Below are 18,369 nucleotides of genomic sequence, written 5' to 3'. Positions count from 1 at the left end.
CTTTTCCAACCGAAAAGATTTTACGATTCTACGGAGACAGCTCATGAGAGACAGAGTGCCAAGCTACCCTGTATCATATCACCTGATCAGGAATAGACAGGTCTCTTGAACAAGAGATAAGTAATTCAACCTGAAAAATTTAGGTTGGAACAGAGTACAAGGAAAAGAGAAAAGGAAAGGGAAAAAGAAATAGGTTGCTACCAAGAAGATATAACTGTGCAACAAAGTAGGGAGGCCCTGTGGTTCACATCGCCAGGCAGCGAGAGAGTAAGGGGAAATAAAGGGATAAAGGGGCAGCAAGAATTCACTTTCGGCACCTTGCTTAGCCAGGTGGCTGTGGGTGGGAAGATGTGTGAGAGCGCTTCCTATAAATTGCCATGGAATTACTCAGCATTTCTTACTAGATACAAGGCAAATTCTTCTCCATTTCTCATCTTCTCCCATATTTCCAGCCGTGAACAGCTCACAGGAATTGTGGTGGCTGGACTCCTATTCAGGTTCATGGTCTGAGGATACTCTGTAGGCAGTCCACTGCTACAGCAGAACGAGCTCACAGTTCCCTTTGACTCTCCTTCTCCGTGGCTCTGAGGACACCGCTGGCTCTGGCCAGCACTGCTGGCGCAGCACTGGAGATTTTGCTAGCTCATAGTGTGCAGAAATACCCTCTGTGTGGTTGTCTCCCCTGCCATTTTGTTCAGATGCCATTACAGGTGGGATGGTGAAAACCATCTGTGAAAGGTGTGTGCATGTCAAGTGAGACCTGCAGAAGGGGAAGGTTCAGTGAACACAGTATAAAAAAGAAGAAACAGACCCAATAAGCACATGGCACCGATAGTCATTTCCTCTCCTGCCCCTCTTTGACCTGTCATGCAGCACGCCAGCCCACTAAGCCGGCTTGCCTGGGTTTCAGAACGCACTTTCCTCTTTCTCATTTTCTCCAGCTCACAACAGTGTGTGTAGATGTCGTGTTGCCCATGCATCTGTGTGTGTGTATGTGAGCCTGATATGTACCTGATTTAGGCAGATGTGTTTCTGTGTCACATCTGAGCACCTTATAATCTCCTTTCCCGCTGATTATCCCTCCATTCACTTCCATTTTTCCTTCCTAAGACTGGCTGTGCTTGTTTCTTCTGACATTCTCTGAAGCAGGAAAATAGCTTCCCTCCCTTACCTGAATAAGTGTGTAAATAAATTAAATCTGTCCCTAAAGCTAATGTAATAATTCTAGAATTCACCGTCCAGTTGGTCAAATTTAGTGCAACATATCACTCTTCTACCCTAATGTGTCAGGACATCAAATCCTGGGTATTGTAGGTGCTGAGGCAATACCACAGGTCTACAGACTCATGACTGGCATAGAACAAGTAGCTACGGATTGATTGTTCATTTTTTCTTCCCAATGAAAGAACTCGAGGCCACCATATGAAACTAGTGGAAGCCATGTACCAAAAAAATATCGGAAGGTGTGTCTTCATGTCATGTAAGACCTGTGAAACTCCTCGCTGAAGCAGATTCTGAACGTGAGGAGCTGGCAGATGCTCATCTTCCCCTGAGTACTCCTTACTCACAGGGAGGCTGGACAACTCCATGGAAGATAAATCTTCATGCAGATTGCTAAACAGAGAAACCACAGCAGGCTCAGGAAAGCTCTGACCTGAAAGTGGTGAGAGAGTGCAGTAGTGTTAGGAGGACGTGTTCTGTATGCTTGGCCTGCTGTTACACTCCTGCGTATCTATGTGTGGCTGCTGATGGAGACAGAGCACTGCATACTTTTGGTCTTTGATCTGAACCAGAGTAGCTGTCCATGGGTTCTTGTTACTGGTATCCCAAGATCCATGAAGCCCAGGGAGGCCATGAAAGGACAGTCCCTTTTGGATCAGGAGTTAGTATCGCTGTCTGTGAGAGCAGCTGGCCTTATCTCATCCATGTCTCTTGTCCAGGAGCCTTATACTCAGAATCTCTACCTAGGTAATCCCTGGGCAGAACTGCCCTTTGGTGGGATAAAAAAGATCTTTCTCCGCAGAAGAAAATATCTCAAATTAGTGCCTTTGTTTCAGCCCAATACTCTTTCCATTAAATCATAATCTGTTTTCCTCCAATGCCTTTGCACAAAAGAGTAATAGAAATAGCTGGTGCATAGGGACATGCAAAAGCCATCTGTGATCACTCACAGCATATCAATTTTTATTTCCCTAATATTTTCTTGCCTCTTTGGGCTTTGGTTTTAAGTGTGGAGTGCTGCATATTCCCAATTTCCCATGTTCTGGGCAATCAGCAATACTGAAATAGCCTTTATAACTTCTTTATAATAGTGTTCCTGTTCCTTTATTATATTTATTGGCTTCATATCAGATTTTAACCATTGACATCTCAAATTTACTGCTGGAAATGCCTTTCATCAGCATAAACAAGTGCTCAGAGACCATATCCAGCTTCAAAATAGGGCAGTGCAAATTCTTGCTCATTGTCTGTATCTTCTGTATATGCACCCAAGCTTACTGTGGTGGTGGTCTCAAAAGGAAAACACGTTCCTGTGACTCAAAAAACTTTGGTAGAGCATTGATCTGTGAATTCTGAATGTTCATCTTTATGGATCACAAGAGCTGTAGGTTGACTAATGTGCTACAAAGAATTACTAAGGAACTTACAGTTTCCAAATGTGCAAAGGATTTTATCATCAAGGCAGAAAAGGGAGTGAAGAACAATCTAAGTGCTTTGCAAGGTAAACTTCCAACTGCAGATCTAATACAGGGCTATGCAAATGCCATCTTGCAATTGGACCACAAGACAGTCTTCATCCAGTCAGGGTTCATCCAGGTCCCATGTTTATCTTGTTTCTTGCATTCTTGTGCAATCCTTTATGTCTTACCACTCTTACAGTGTCGGCAATCACTTCATCTTGCTATCATGGTTCTCACCTACAAAAGGTGCTGTGTAATGCCTGGTTGGATTGGCAGAGCACTGTTTTTTTGCTAAACAGCTTTAGTACCGTTACTGAACAGACTTCACTAAAATTAACTGAGAAGCACTGAAATAAAGTGTGTAGAAATAAGTCCAAGCTCTCCAGAGTTTTGATAGGAGATAAGCATCCAAACACTGGGGAATTCCAATCTAAATGCTAACTGCCTTGGACCAGAGGAACTGGTGGCTCCCTTGACGTAATCTCCCTTAATGGAAATGTTTACTGGGGACTATGAGCATCTGGCAGGAGATGCTCAGTCCTTCCTGGGATCTAGCCCTGGTTTTGGAGATCTCAGAGGAGCAGCTCTTTCGGTGCAGTTTGCTGGGCTGGGACAAGTCTCAGTCTCAGAGGTATCAGAAGCATCACAAACCAGGCATCTTGATTGGGAAATTTATGCAGGATAGAAACACAGAAATTAAAAGAAAAAAGAAAATCAGGAAAGAACGTTCAGCCGAACACTAGCATTTTTTAATGGATTCAGAGCTTATTTGGCCTTTTGAAGGAAGGTCTTTTTTTAACCAAAGCATTTGCCATCTGTTAATGAACTGAACCGGGTGTCATTTATGAAAGAATCTTGGTCAAATCCAAAGTGTGAGTGACTTCCAGAAATCTCTATGAAATAAGCAGTTGCCTTATCATCAGACAGATTGAGATCTGACACTGCTACTATACCTTAATTAAAAAATTAAACAGCACATCAAAAATGTAGTTCCATGACCCATCAACGCTTCTTGGACAGCTGTAGGCCTTTGGACCCTGGCTTTATTCACCTCACCTAACACCTGGATCCCACAGTCACTGGGTTATGGATTGCTATCCATGAGCAGAAGGTGACTGCTAAGAATCTAAGGCTTTCTAATCAGAATGAAAATTCTATTTTAAAATTATGAAATATTATATAGAGCATTTGCTAAATCAGATGTTACAATATGATGGAAATGAAAGAAGTACTGAAGGAATTATTATAACAGAGATAGTCTTTCGAGCGATGCAGTATGAGCTACTGTTTCTGGTGTGCTCATGTTTGCTGTGACTTAGGAATGGGGAAAAAACAATCTGGTCATGTCTTGGAAATACATTAAAAATAAAAATAAATTCCTGTGCACTTCCTGGGCTGGCCATGGCAATACAGAGAATGCAAACTGTAGTTGTGCATTAAAGTTTTAAGAAAGACAAATGAGAGGTTTTGTTAGTGTTCCTTTGATATTTTGTCATGCTCTTATATTTCAAAAAAGGGTTTGTGTTTTTCCCTGTCCATCAAAAACAGTTCAACCTGCAAATTTAGGTTTTTAGGAACAAAATGGGGTACAGAGCCCAAGATGTTATGCTGCCAAAAAGCCTATGTTACAATCCTTTTTTCCTGTTTCCTTAGGTCTGTCAGTTTGCATTCTAATCACACAATCTGTGTGTGTAGACCTCTTACACAATTAGCTTAAAATGAAATACTACAAAGAGCTATTCTGACTTCAAGTGACCTAGGAAAAAGATAGTATCCTGAAGTATTAACTTAAGGAGACATGATTTTTTATTTCATTTGTTAAAATCAACAAGGAAACTGAAATACCAATTTCAGGGGAGTCTTAGTGAACCAACCACGATGTTTACCTACTCTGACATTATCCAAATATTACCTTTTTTTTCCAGACTGCTAGTTACTGTGTGGCCAGTCAGTCTGGGTATGCTTGAGGGGAAAATTCCAGGTGTTGGAGGTGGGAGGCAGAAACAATCTTTCTGTCATATTTGAGACTTTCCTTGCTCATATGTGGGTTTTTTGAAGCATAAGTTCTGGTAATGATTGGGTGCATGCTCTGAGCTCTACCACTATAGATCTGTATTACACTGCATTACAACAAGGTGTAGTTGACAATGAGGGGGCTGGACAGAACCACTAAAAGGCATGAGACAACAAACTTTTCCAAGTTATTAAGGAAAAAAAATGGTACAAACTCATGACTGACTTCTGATCATTGGCTCAGTCAGTAGCTGTAGGCACTTCTTAAACCTGTTGGGCATCTTCAGGGAGAAATAATCAGCCTTCCCTGTCAGACTATCCAAAGAATTTCAAAGGCAGGTAAAATCCTGGCCTCTGTGACACCTCTGATCCCTTGTTCCAGTTCTTGAATCCTTTCTTCTCCTTCACCTCCTTCCTTTTTCCTCTTTCTCTTTCTCTCAATCTTGTGCCTTTCTCAGAGACCTTCCGTGGGTGACATCTCCCCTTGACCTCTGCCAGCCTGCTGCTAACCTCGGTGATGGAGAGCATGTAACCGCTGCTTGGATGCTTTGACCAGTATCACTGGACTGAGCACCCACCCTCTCTACTCCATGCTTCCCCAAATGATCTATGCAGCACTGGCCTGGCTGCGTCAGAAAACACACATATCCATGCTTTCCTAGCATGGGTACAGCTGTAGTACCCAAGCATATCCAGCATACCTTCTCCCTTTTTTGAAATCACTTTTCTCAATATTTAAGGGCAGGAATGCCAAGAAATTATCCTTCCCTCTCTCCTACAGACTTTTCAGCTGACAGGAGAGCAGTTAGAGCTTTCTAGCAGTTAAGGATTTTCAGCATGTGTGTGCATGTTTCCAAGAAGCCTGTTTCTTGACTACCCAAGTGTTCATCGAGAGGCCAGGCAAGAGAAGATCTGAGATTGAACTGAGTGCTTTAACTGTTAGCCACTTGCTCAGCAGCAAGTGCTCCACATTGCCCAGCGTTCATGGATGCAATGATTTAGATCCCACATGCAAGGGAATCCTGGCTGACAGCAGCAGATCTGCCTTGCCAGCAGGTTCCACATGGAAGGGTCCAGCTGGGCTAATCCTTTCTGCTGTAAAGCGGACATGTAGGGCTCCTTCTGCTTATGGCACCTGAGGAAAAGCACTCAGAGGCTGTGGCAATGGGAGCTATAGATAAAGTGGACAGTAATGCCTTAGGGCCAGATTCTGCCACCCTTTATGGAATTAATTCTATTGCCTGTGAATAGTGATGTTGAAAGCAAGAGGAGTAAGAGACTACATGTGAATGAGAGAGATAGTTATGTTGAGAACTTGGACAATACCCTTCGGGGTCTAAAAGATGTTTTTGAGTTGTGTAAGTAGCCTTCTCATTCCATGTCCAGTAGTGCTGCGTTTCTTCCCTCTCCCCAGGTTTTTCATGTACGTAGATCAGGTGGCTGGGCATTTCCTGGCTGTTGGAGGCTAACTTGCAAAGCTGGCCAGGTGAAACAATGAATTCAAGACTTCATTTGCTAATGTGGTGGCAGAATATTTCCCATATCTCATAAATACCTATAGGTATGATAAAGAAGTTGAGCGGAAGCAGCAGGGCTGAAGCAGTGCCCACTCTCAGTCACAGGGCCAGGTTTGCACTGGCATGCAGTGGGTGGCAGAATTTGGCCTGGGTTGTGTAAAGACCAAGATGTGTATATGTTTCCTGCTTCAGGTAATAATGTGCTAAGTTACTACTTTATGCACAGAGGTATGGAAACCTTTTTTTTATGTTTTTCCCTCCCTCCCTCCTCTTTCCGTTCTATGATCCAGACACCACTAACTGTATGGAGTTGATGACTGGCAGACTTTCCAAATGTGGTAAGAACTTCCTTCCCTTCTGCCTTTTCTCCTTCCCCAGCCCCTGCTGAGCAACATAATAATGCGCCGTCCTGTCCCTTCCACCTGTTCCCCTTCCCTATCCCTGCTCTCCCACGTTCTTTTCAAGACTGCCCACCCCGTTACAACCCGCTGTCTTTCACTTCCCTGTGGACACAAGCATATCCCCCTTATTCTGTTCCTCCCCATCCATGCACAGATGCACAGGCTCCACCACAGCTTTCCCCTTCATAGCACAAGTGTATGGTGTTCCACTTGAGATGCCCTCCCTCACTGTAACCCAGGCCAGTGATTTTCTTTTTCTTTCCTTTTTAGTTTTTTTTTTTCCTCTTTTGTTTACTTGCTGCCTTTGATTCATGATTCTTCAGTCCCTTTTCTGCAGTGAAGCTGAATGCTGCCCTGCTAGCTGCTGTCTCCCTTGGTTTCCTGCTATTTATTGAGACAGAATTGCTATGTTATTTAATTCCCTTCTGCATCCATTCCCTTATTCCCCAGATATCCTTGCGGTAAGACCCTTTTAACTCTTCCGTAAGACATACTGCACATTACCTGTCAGACACTTCGTGTGAATTGTCATAGCTCCAGCCTGGTCTTGGGGAAGGATGTTGTGTCCCTAGCTGGAGAAGTAGCGAACCTACTGGAGATTCAGAATTTTGCTAGGAAGGAGGAAAAAATAGTGTTTTCTGCAAAACTTGCAGCTCACCTTGCTTATGGTTCCAGGAATTTTGGTTAACTTGTCCCTTGCCTTCCCTCCCCTCTAGGCACACAGGGACGGTTCTTTCTTACTGGTGCCCCTACTGACTCCTCCAAATACAACAGTGAAAATACCCAAATACTCTAAGAGAGGGCTTTTTTGTCTTATTACTTACATCTTGTGCAGAAAGGTTCTGTACATGAGAACTCTATTCTCTGTAGATTTCCATCCTGCTATCTAGGTAGAATTTGGACCTCTGTAAAAGGGAACACAAGCTGTTGAGGAAGCGATCGCTGAGCTAGTGCCGCTCTCCAGCTGGACCTGCGATTCCTGCGTCATCTCTTTGTAAGCTAAGGAAAGGTGTTCCGGAGTTGTTGTGGAGTCTGTAACAACACAGGAAAGTTGTCATGGTGGAGATAATATTAGGTTTATGCGTGTGTGGCTGAGGCAGAATTTGGCCTGTTACTTCCCTGAAGTTGCAGCTTTGCTGGTGGGAGTTTTTCCTTTGCTCTGAAAGGAGCTCATTTGATTTCTTACTTGAGTTTTCTGGGTTATACCATTTCTGATCTCCTCATGAAGACTCATCTAAGTTGTAGGCAGACCTCCAGCTTCTTCCTGAAGGCATCAGACAGCAAATCCCTCTTCTCCTTCAAGCCTTCTTTTCCTGCCTGGATCTGGCATTTGCATCGTATAAAAATACTGGAACGCTGATTCTACCAATTGCTTGCGAGTTAATTGAGCTGTACAGACAACAGTTAATTGAGCTGGTTGTACAGACAACCAGCCAGTGCTCTGCACTCTCTAGGCAGAGAGTGTTACGGCTCACCTCCGGTTCAGGCAGGCACTCCAGCTGTCACAGCTCAGCATCAGTCCAACAAGGGTAAAAGAGGACAAGGTGAAGGCCAGCAGAGAGACTTATTTTGTGGCAGCTACAGCACAGACAGAGCACATATGTATATATCTAGAGAAGAGAAATGATGGATTATAGGAGTTTAACAGAGCTGCTTCCTTTTAATCGTATTGCTGTTGGTGTGCTCACACACAACATAAGTAGTGGTGACTACACCATGCTGGATTCCACCCTCCTGTATGAATGAAGAGCTATTTCATGGGCAGGAGAGCTCACCCACAGTTCAGACAGGGCAACAAAAGGGAATTATGCCAGTATTTAGCCTGTTATTGGCAAATTGTTCTCTATGTCTTCGAGGACAGGGAACCCCCTGTGAAGTTGACACTATTCATCTAGTAATAACAAATACTGTAAGAAAAACTATACTATGTGGTTTTTGACATCATCATTGTTCTGTATTCTGAAAGTGAGCACAGGGGGTCAGTTTTGCAGAACAGTTTAACACTGGAGCTGGAAGAGTTAATCAGATGCTTTATGCCTGGCTCAGCCATGTGAAAGCTCTGGTGGGAATGAGGAGTATCTTTTCACCCACTATAAACCATCGAATGTTGCAATTAACGGCGAGGCAAATTTGTTTAGTCCTTTAAATGTTATCTCATCTTCTGCTAGCAGTGGTCGTCAGTCTGAGAAGAGATTTTGCATATAGCCACTGGCATTGAAAAACACGTTAATGTTGAACAAGAAGGGTATGCCATAGGACCTGACAGTACTGAAATGATGTAACAGCTGCTGGATCGGCCCTACCTGTGCCCACTAGAAAACTGCTGCCAACTCTTGTTATTTCACAACAGAAGAAAATAATTTGGCTCATAATAAATTGAAATGCACATTGGGGTGGAATATTTTATGTTTCCACCCATTTGAGCAGGGGAATGGGCGTTTCTGTTGTCGAAAAGACTAAACTGGTTTCCCTGAAGTCTTTTATATCTGTTCATAAGATTAAATTTCCCTTGTAAAAAATTAAAACCTTTACACTTTTAATGCAGCTGGAATCTGAAAACTGCCTATAGGAGTGATACCTTCTGACTTAACGGATCTATTCCTTGTGTGTATTCAGAACCAAATCATTTTTGTGACAAATAAGCTTTACCACTTTATGCGCTGCCGTTAAACATTATAAAATCAACACAGCTGTAAAAGAATGAGCTGGATTCTGTTTCTTTTGAGGCAGTATTGAGAGAACTGTTTACTACCATCTAATCTGGTATTTATGTCTGTCTCACTGAAGAATAGGTTGTGTAATTGACAATGAGGTTCTAATAGGTTCTGCAGAGCCTTTACATTAAAAAGAAAATCAAGATAATGTACAAACTGGGAAACCCTCCAGCTTTAGCCACAAAGCTGGGAATTAATAAAGCAAGTGTCATTATAGATGGAGCAGATTTGATCTGTAGCCATTGATACACACCCCACAGAAGCCCACGGTGCCATTTCAGTAGTCCTTGTTCAGAGAAGTCCATCTTTACAAAACTTAATGATTTTAAGTCCTTTAAATAGTGATCTCACGAATTCTTTGGGTTGTTGACTCAGCAGTAAAGCTGGTGTATAGCCCTTGAGAGCTCCCCTTCCTAGCCATCCCCATTTCTGGAGTTTTTAGTAAGTATGTTTCACCAAGGTACTGGCTGCTGTCACACAGCTCTGGAAAGCCTGCCTTATTCTTGACTTTACTTTCCAAGAAACGCTGGAAAGCCTGTGAACTTTCCAGTCTCCACACTTAGCTGTCTGGACCTGAATTTTATATCCCAGTAAGGCAATCTTTGCTTGTTGCTTTCAATCCCGCATGACTCTTGGAAAAATCTTCAGTTACATCAGTGGCAGTTCCGTGGAACTGGGTGATGATAAGAGGAGGAAATGGTTGGTACATATAACTCATGCGACTCCACTCAGATCTTGCTGTCATGTTACGCGCTGCACAAACATACACTCCTGCAGATCCCTAGACCATAACCCTCTGACAACAGGCAGGCCAGGAGGCCTCAAGTATATTCTTAAACATCCTGTGTTGCTGCTTACAATTCAAACCCTTGATTCCTGGCAACAGAGTGAAACGAAAAGCTTTACAAATCCTTGTGGATCAGTGGCTATGACCAAAATGGCCTCATCAAAGCAGAAGTACAGCAAATCCACTTGCCTTTCATATCTTTCCAATGTAACTCACTGAGGTCTCTTGCTTCCAGTATTTAGGACTTGACGCTGCTTCCTATTCAGAGCCATCTGACCTTGTCCCCCATGGCCAATCATCCTTGCACACACAGCAATTGCACTGCAGTAAAGGCTTCTCTTCATAGCTTCTTGCAATCACAGTTTGATTCCTACAGATGCAAGTCCATGTCGATATCATCCCAAGCTACTTGAGAAATTAGGAGACATTTTGTAGTTTAAAACTGGTTGCATCGCATTTGGGTTGCGACTGCAGCATGTAGCTTTGTGAGTGCTAACTTAGAGACTGTTGGTGTTACTAGCAGCAGCAAAGGTCTGGATTTGGTGCTCTTGGAAGTGATCCTGATCCATCTTGGCATTAATTAGAGTAAGCCTGCTTCTCACCAAGTAGCTGTTTGATGGAAGAGGAGGTTGGTGATTCATGTTCATAAAGTCATAAGTGATGGCAGAAACACTGATGCTGAAACCTGCAGAAAAAAGGTATACTGCCCTCCCCGCTGAAAGGCTCCTCTCACCACTGTTACACGGTGAGGTAGTCAGAACAGGATTTTCTTTTTTAGCATTTCTGAAAAGTGTGCTGGCTAGTGGTCCTTTTGAGCATAGCTGATTCTTCTGTCTAAACTGTGACCCAAATGAGAGATAAAAGGAAGAAGGCGCACCTGAAAATTAACATATTCATAATGGGTGGATCAGGATAAGTGAGAGAAGTCAGATTTTCCAGAGTTCAAGCCAGGTTTCCCAGTTATCTTTGCCCATTCTGCTGGTATCCTTTACTGTCCAAATGGATGGCTGACCCCACACTGTAGTCACACCTCTTCTTGCAACAAAAAGGGCAGCTTAGCACTCAGGATGAATCCAGATGTATTGAACTATTTGGTACATGCCAGATCCCATTCTAACAGCTATGGCTGGATTTTTACTGTCCAGTACAAGATCTTTTCCTATTTCTCAGTAATAATATCTAACATAGATATCCCTCTCAATTAAGATCACAGTATTTTATTTATGGCAGGCAGTGCTTCAGGATACTCCATGAGAATATTTGCTTGCTGTGCTAAGCTAAATTTGAGGTGGACTCCCTGGAAGATTAAATCATATTTCGAAGGGATTAATTCAGAGGAAATGAAGAGGCAACATTTCACCAGTATATACAGTTGATTTCTCTCCTTAGGAACAGGTCACAGAACTTAAAACCCACAAGATCATATTTGAACATCCATCTGGCAGGAAAGGACAAAATCATCTTATTGAGTGCCAATATATTTCTGACATTTTTATAAAAAAAAAAAAAGGAACAAAGCAGCAGAAGTCTCTAGGAGAATGGGTAGCAGCAATACTGTCATCTGCTGTGGCTTTATGAGTGTAGGTCATCAGATTCCCCTCTCAGCACACACTTGTGCGAGCAGATCTTTGTAAAAGGACAGGCAGATGCAAAGAATTCTTGGGCTGAGTCCCTTACCAACCCATTTGCCAGAACAGCGTGATTCCACAACAGAATCTGGCATCTCTTCATCCCACCACTATCCTTGCCTGCTCTTTCAGTGCCACCAGCTGTCCAAATAAACGTATGATCCCCTCCTCTCCATCATCATGTCTCCTTTTTTGAATGTTACGTGGTGGTGCTGGACTGGCCAGAGCTATTCATCAGTAACGGACACATTTGTTTTCTAATTAATTACTCATGCCTTAGCTCTGCAGAAGGTAGCAGCAAGGAAATATGTCTCATCTATTTCTGCCTGTGTTCACCACTCTCTAACTCGTTACCCAAGAGCTACCTGCCTCAGTTATGTTGTCTGTGGCAGAAGAGGCTGAACTGGATCTCCACTTCTGTGTGTGTGAGAGAGAGAGAGAAAAAAAATGTGCAAGGCAGAGGCAGAAGGGCCATCTGGATGCATCTGGTTAGTCACAAACATTAGGCCACCCTCCTTCAGAGGAGATGGGATGTTTTAGGGGAGTAAGAACAAGGATGGGTTATAGAGCATTTAAACGTCAGCTTGGTTGTTCCGATCTGCCCAGGTGAGTAGCGATGGAAAGTTCCCATCTTCTGCTGGTAGCATGGACACCTGTGCTAGCAGTGTGTGGTAGTCTGAGTAGCTCCTACCATCAGTCAGTTTCTGCAGACACTGTTTTCAGCTGGCATTTTTACTGGCAGAGTCTAAGGACTCTGGAAAATACCTTTGGAAGTCACCTTTCCCAGTTGCAGTTCATGTTTCCTGCTAAGAAACTGGAGTTGTCCTATGGACTCTCTCCGTTTTCTAGTCCTAAGCTGAAATGAAATCAAACAACTGTCCCATTAGGTAACTAACTGGGGAAAAAATAAATGGGAAAACTTGTTCTGGTCAATCTGTTGTGACAATTTATAAACCCAGTAACACCACATCCATGTCTTTTGAAATGCTTTCCTGACTTCCTGTATTTTTAGACAAGTAGCAGCCTTGGGATTTCTGCAGTTTCTTCAGCTCAAGTCAGGTGGCCCAGGATGGGTTCATAGGCTAGGAGGAAGTTCTGTGTGATGGCCCCCAGCAAGACGTTGCAATGGCCTTTCTGTCACCCTTCTCCAGTCTAGAAGGAAGCCTCAAACACCCAACCATTAAATGAGAAAAAAAAAATCTTTCTGTAGCCGCCTTCAGAGGTCAGTGAGCTTGTTGAGGCTGATTTGTATTTGTACAGTGCCTAGGCTAGGGGCTCTTTAGTCTGAAGGAAGACCCCTACATCATATTACAACTAAATAAAGAGGAATAGGCCACTTGTATCTTTCTGTCATCCCTTTTCCTGTGTATACGCTTAAAGTGGGTTCTATATTTAAAGATTTCTGGTTTTGAAGACAGAAGGAACTCTGCCAACAGAAACCAAGCAAACAGGCAAAAAACCAAAGAGGGCTAGAATTCTGTCAAAGTAGCAAAATAGGTTTGAGAGGGAATGGATTATCACCCAAAGAGAGTTTTTCAGTGCTTTATGTGAAAGGAGTTGGATTTTTGTTACATGGTTCACTGAAACCACAGCTGCTATCAAAATACAGAGCAAGCTAGGTATCAAAAAGACAAGGGGTTAAAGGGAAAGGAATGAGTACAGGAAGAAAACCTCAGTATCAGAGGCAGGCAGAACACAGTCAGAAAGGATGTGAAAGCAACAAGGGAAGGAATATGGGAAATCAGGATGACAAAGGGTGTCTGCTTCCAGTGGAGACCTATCTTTTCCCATTCACTTTCTCCCAAAGCCTAAGCTAAAAATGCAGAAAGCCAAAATTTCTCAGGCTATACAGCAAGGAAAGGCAGAGGATAATCCCACAAATGGCATAGTTGTTTTGTGCAACTTTGTGTTCAGCAGCACAAGGATTAGTGCATTAAAAATACATAGACTTGAGAGAGAAGGTTTCACTGGAGAAGGAAGCACCTCAGGGTTTACTTCCATTAAGTCAGTGGGAATACTGCTATTTGCTTCAGTGAAAACAGGACCAAGTCCTTATCTGACTGTCTTAAAATGTTACAAAACAGCAGGCTCGAATTAGTGACTGAAGCCTTCAGGCTTGTCCTGAAGCTGCTTGTTCACCACCTCCTGTTACTTTCTGTGGAGAACTGAGGATCTTTGCAAGGCCAGGGCAGAGTTTTTGCAAGGTGCATCCTTTCCTGGTATCACTTCTGGTGCCTGGAGTGAATCACCTCATTTTCTGGTTCCTCTCTTACCTGGTGTTCCACTTCCCAAACCTGTGACACCACTGGGGCTAGGTGAATGCCAGACAGACTTCCCAAGGACAGCAGATGAAATACTGAGGACTGTGAGGGTTGATACAAGCCACCTGCCCAGCCTCCTTTTGCATTTTTGTGTCTGTCTCCAGCCCTGTTTCTGCCTTTTAGTGCCTGTTGTATTCAAATGCATTCACAGTTTCAACTTCTTTCGTGATACTTGGCCATGACAGTGCTGCACACAGGTGCCATAAACCAGTGCCTTCTCCATAAATATATTTCTGTAGCATTCCTTCAATACCTGACCCTTTCATAAGCTTCAGTGCTTGTTTTCAAACCCATTCCCCTTCATCTTGCAGCATACAGCTCCTTGGTCTAACTCAAATGCACATTCCCATCTCCTCCCAGTAGATGCAAACCTAAAGCTCTGACCCTCCCCTCCTGCCTCTGATCCTTCCCACAGTTTCTCACTCTTGCTACCCTTCATGCCTTCTTCGCTCTGTGTTGATGAACATTTGCTCTCAAGGGGAAAGACGACCTTAGTTACAGATGCATGAAATACCAGGGAAGTTTTGAGAATCAGGGAGCCAAACCTTCCTCCCTGTCCAGAGAAAATGGGATGTCATCTCACTTTCTGAAATGAGAGAGGCAGCCTTTTTGAGGCCCCCGATGGACCTACAGGTGTTAGAGCTTATCACACAATTGTGCACTGAATGCTAGGAGTGGAAGATTGCTGAAAAAGCTATTCTAATCCATCATCACCTGCATTTTCAAGTCTTGTTTTACCGGATGTGTAAGCCCAAGGGGAACTGAGAAGTAAAAGGAGCGACACCATGCACCATTTTCATGCTTCCAGCATAGCTGACCCATGTTTACATATCTCCAGAGAAAAATGTGAGGAATCTTTGTCTACCCGAAGACCAGTATCTAGACCAGCTCAGGAGTGGGCTAACAAGCCATCATGTAGATGACATCAGTGGAGTGTCTGTATTGCTTGGTGTAGGATCAGTTCTTTCCTGCCTGCAGGACAGCAGAGCATTATTACCCAGAATTTATTACAAGTCCAGATGCTACAAAAGGCAAAGGAAGGAAAGGGTTAGTGAAATGGCCTATTTTAATTTTCAGTAGCTCTCTTGAAACATCCCTAAGGATTTCTTACCTCCCATTAAAATTGTACCTGAAAATGCTGATTGTAAGGAATCCAGTAGTGACACAGGCAAAGAAAAGCAGACAGTTAAGTACTTGTGCTGCAGTAAATCTTCAGGCCCTTGAAAGCCAGTAGGGCATGGGGAGGAGAAAGGGTGGATGAAACAGGGGCTGCATATTTGAATAGGATGATTAAAAACCCTGTATCAGGACTCAGCAAATACAAGATATATAATTTTTTAAATGTTTTATTGCTCCATTCTCGCAAGTTGTGCTTTTGTCTGCTGTTCCTGTCCACGTGAAAACAAAAAACTTCCCCGATTCCTGCAGAGCCCTGCTTACTCTGCCCTCTTCTTTCCCTCTAAGCTTGTTGAATAAACTGCTCAGCTGAATAACTAGAGATATTCCCCTCCCCTTTTCTCCCAACCTAGCAGTCTTTCCCTCTCCAGCATTTTTTTCAGTGCTCTTTTTCATTCTCTCTGCTGACTCCATTTGCTTATGAAGATGAGGGGTCCAAAGCCACATAAGAACCAGATCTGCCCACACTCCTGCACTCAAGGCTGAGTGTTTGCTTTCTGTTTTCTTTCTTTTCATTGAAGAAGAGTATCCACCTAAAAGAAGTAGAAATTAGTCTGAGCAGATAAAAACGAGTCTGAGCAGAGCATGCGCCCACAAACCTAAAACAGTTTTAGGGAGGCTTAGGGAAATCTCTGAAGTAGAAGTAATAGCTATGCCCCTTCCAAAGCATTTGCATGCATGTGGAAGGAAGCGGGTGGAGCTCACATAGGTCTGACCCTGAAACGACTGTGAATTTGATAGCCTTTCTCTTCTTAGCCAGAAATTGAAATACGTGCTCTGCCTGGCTGTTTGTTTGGGCCCATTCCTAAGGCTACAGTCAGTTAGGTGAATGATGCCCTTGGCCTTCCAGAAATGAACAGCCATTTGTTTGTGGCGTTGGTATAACTGAATACACGGACAAAACCAGGGCCAGCAGTACGTTAACCATTAAGCAGCAAGTAGAGGAAGACAAGGAATGAATTAGATTGATAAGATTAAGATCTTTCACTATCTATGCTAGCCATTGGATATTTCTCAATGCCTGTTAACATGCAGCAACTACCCGGTTAACACAGGGCTGAAGAAAACAGTGACACATTCAGCTTTGCAGGGCACAAATACTATGTATTTCCTGTCTTTGTGTAAGAGCAGTTGATGTCTGTCTAGCATTTTTCATTAGAGAATAAGAAAGCACTCAATAAGCTCTTCAGACAAGTTACCGTGCACAGAAAGTACTTGCCTGCTGTAGTAACTGGTTTGCTTATATTTGTAATGAAAGTGCAGGGAAATACAGTATTACCAAGCCACCAGCGTCCACCAACTGTGGATAAATGCCAATCTCTGCTATGAAGAAATTCCTTTGCTCCTGACTTAATGTTCCCATCTCGGGGACAAAAGGTTTGCTGCATACTACAGCATTGGAAGGCAGATACAAGGAGCCCGTTTCCTTCTGGCAGCTGGAGAATTAAATTACTTAGGTGGGACATAATTGATCTGAATTTGTTAGAACAATGGAGCCAACAGTCTCAATAGTGAGAAAAGCATCATGGGGTTTTAATGGTCAGGAAAGCATCACCTCCGTGGTGTATGTTTGATAAAAACCACCTTGGTATCCATGTACAGAGAGTTTAGTGTGACCCCTTTTCTGTCTGATCAGGATTAATCCCCCAATCCCAGGAAATGAAAAGGGGCTAGAAGTTCCCCCAGAAGGCTACCTTTCCAGTAGCAGCTGGTCCCTTTCCCGCGGTAGCACCCCAGAGCCTTTCCTCAGGCATGGCAATCCGCACATCCTCCGACGCAGGACTTAACGGCATACAGCCCTGCTGCCTGGAAGTCCTCGTGGCACGAGAGACTGTGCTCATGCACGCAGTGCCCAAGCCACGTTAATACTGCAACCTGCTCTGGGGGCTGTTGTGCCAGCATGCGACCCTACGCCCTCTCTGGCTCCTAGCCGCGCTGGAGTGGATGCAGGCGTCATGGGGGCGGTGCTGTTGCAAGAACATACCTTCAGGACAACGAGGAAGGGGTTCTTGACCCTGGTAGGTCCCAGATAGATGCATAACAGCCTCCTTTTGCAGTGCATTCAGCATCTTCATTTCCAGGTACCTGTCGTAAGAAGGATCTGAAGGTGCTTAGAAGCTTGCAAGTACCAGACACAAGCCACAGATGCAGACGGCAGCGCTCGTGTCAGCTGTAGCTCATTTTTCAGGTGCTGCTTCCCTTGAGGCACTCAGGTGCTTCAGGTTTAGGAACTGAAAGGTGAGCAAGGAGATTCTTTCTTCAGAAATACAGTGGAAGCAAAAAAAGGCCTAATGGCTGGTGTAGCCAGAGCTCTGCGAAGCAGAGCGTCAGTTGGCGACCACAGACAAACACCCCGTGTTTGTAACAGCAGCAGCAAGGTGGGATTTGCCTGTAGCCAGCGTTACATTCACCGACAATTCAGTGCAGAGCGGCCAAGCGATAGTCTGGGCATGGCACTGTATCCTCCTGCTAGATGAGGCGGCAATGCTCCCCCACTGCGGAGAAAGCTAGGACCCTCCCCCGAGGTGCTTAATGCTCCCAGCCTCTTTATTTCTGTAGGTGTCCCATCCTAAACACTCTTCCTCTTCCTGCTCATTGTCTTCATCCCCCACACACCCCCACGCACGTGGCTCTGGATCTCCTCATCATGTTCTTCTCGTTAAAAACCCCATTGTTCATTTGTTTGTTTGTTCTCTCTCTTTCTCTCCTCTTTTCTCTTTCGGATTATAAATTTTCAAACTTTTCTGTCCTTTTTTTTTTTTTCTTTCTTTCTTCCTTCCTTTCTTTCTTTCTTTTTTTGTCTCCTCTGTTTTGTGTACCCAGGCAGCCCATTGAGTAACTTCTTTGACGTAATTAAACAACTTTTTTCAGACGAGAAGAACGGGCAGGTGAGCCACCCCCCCGGCACGCCAACCAAGCATAGCGCAAACAGCAAGCGGAGCGATTCCGGTTCTAATGACTATGGGTCTAGAGGAGACAATAAGTACGCTGCTGGCAAAGACAAGGCAAAGATGGTCTCATCAGTCGGCCTACAAGACCAACCTTAAATAAACACATTAAAAAAAATTAAATAACTTAGAAAAACAAAAACAAAAAGCAAGAAAGAATGAAAGAATATTCCTTAGCAAGCT

At 43.7% G+C, this 18,369-nt stretch overlaps 1 protein-coding gene across 3 annotated transcripts in view; it reads left to right on the top strand.

The window, feature by feature from the left end:
* Window positions 1-18,369, top strand: part of LOC104509774 (serine/threonine-protein kinase BRSK2) — a 151,222-nt gene extending 132,853 nt beyond the window's left edge. Inside the window, exons 18-19 of one of the 3 annotated variants that reach the window (XM_010151826.1) lie at window positions 6,502-6,549; window positions 18,110-18,285. In XM_010151826.1, the coding sequence (XP_010150128.1) occupies window positions 6,502-6,549; window positions 18,110-18,285 (224 nt within the window). Of the gene's footprint in view, window positions 1-6,501; window positions 6,550-18,061 lie in introns of all 3 variants that reach the window. The other 2 variants (XM_010151825.1, XM_010151824.1) reach the window with 2 other exon arrangements.

Source organism: Eurypyga helias, unplaced genomic scaffold (genome assembly GCF_000690775.1).
Source record: "Eurypyga helias isolate BGI_N326 unplaced genomic scaffold, ASM69077v1 scaffold11945, whole genome shotgun sequence".
Classification (NCBI taxonomy): domain Eukaryota; kingdom Metazoa; phylum Chordata; class Aves; order Eurypygiformes; family Eurypygidae; genus Eurypyga; species Eurypyga helias.
This window is presented reverse-complemented; position numbering and strand designations above follow the sequence as displayed.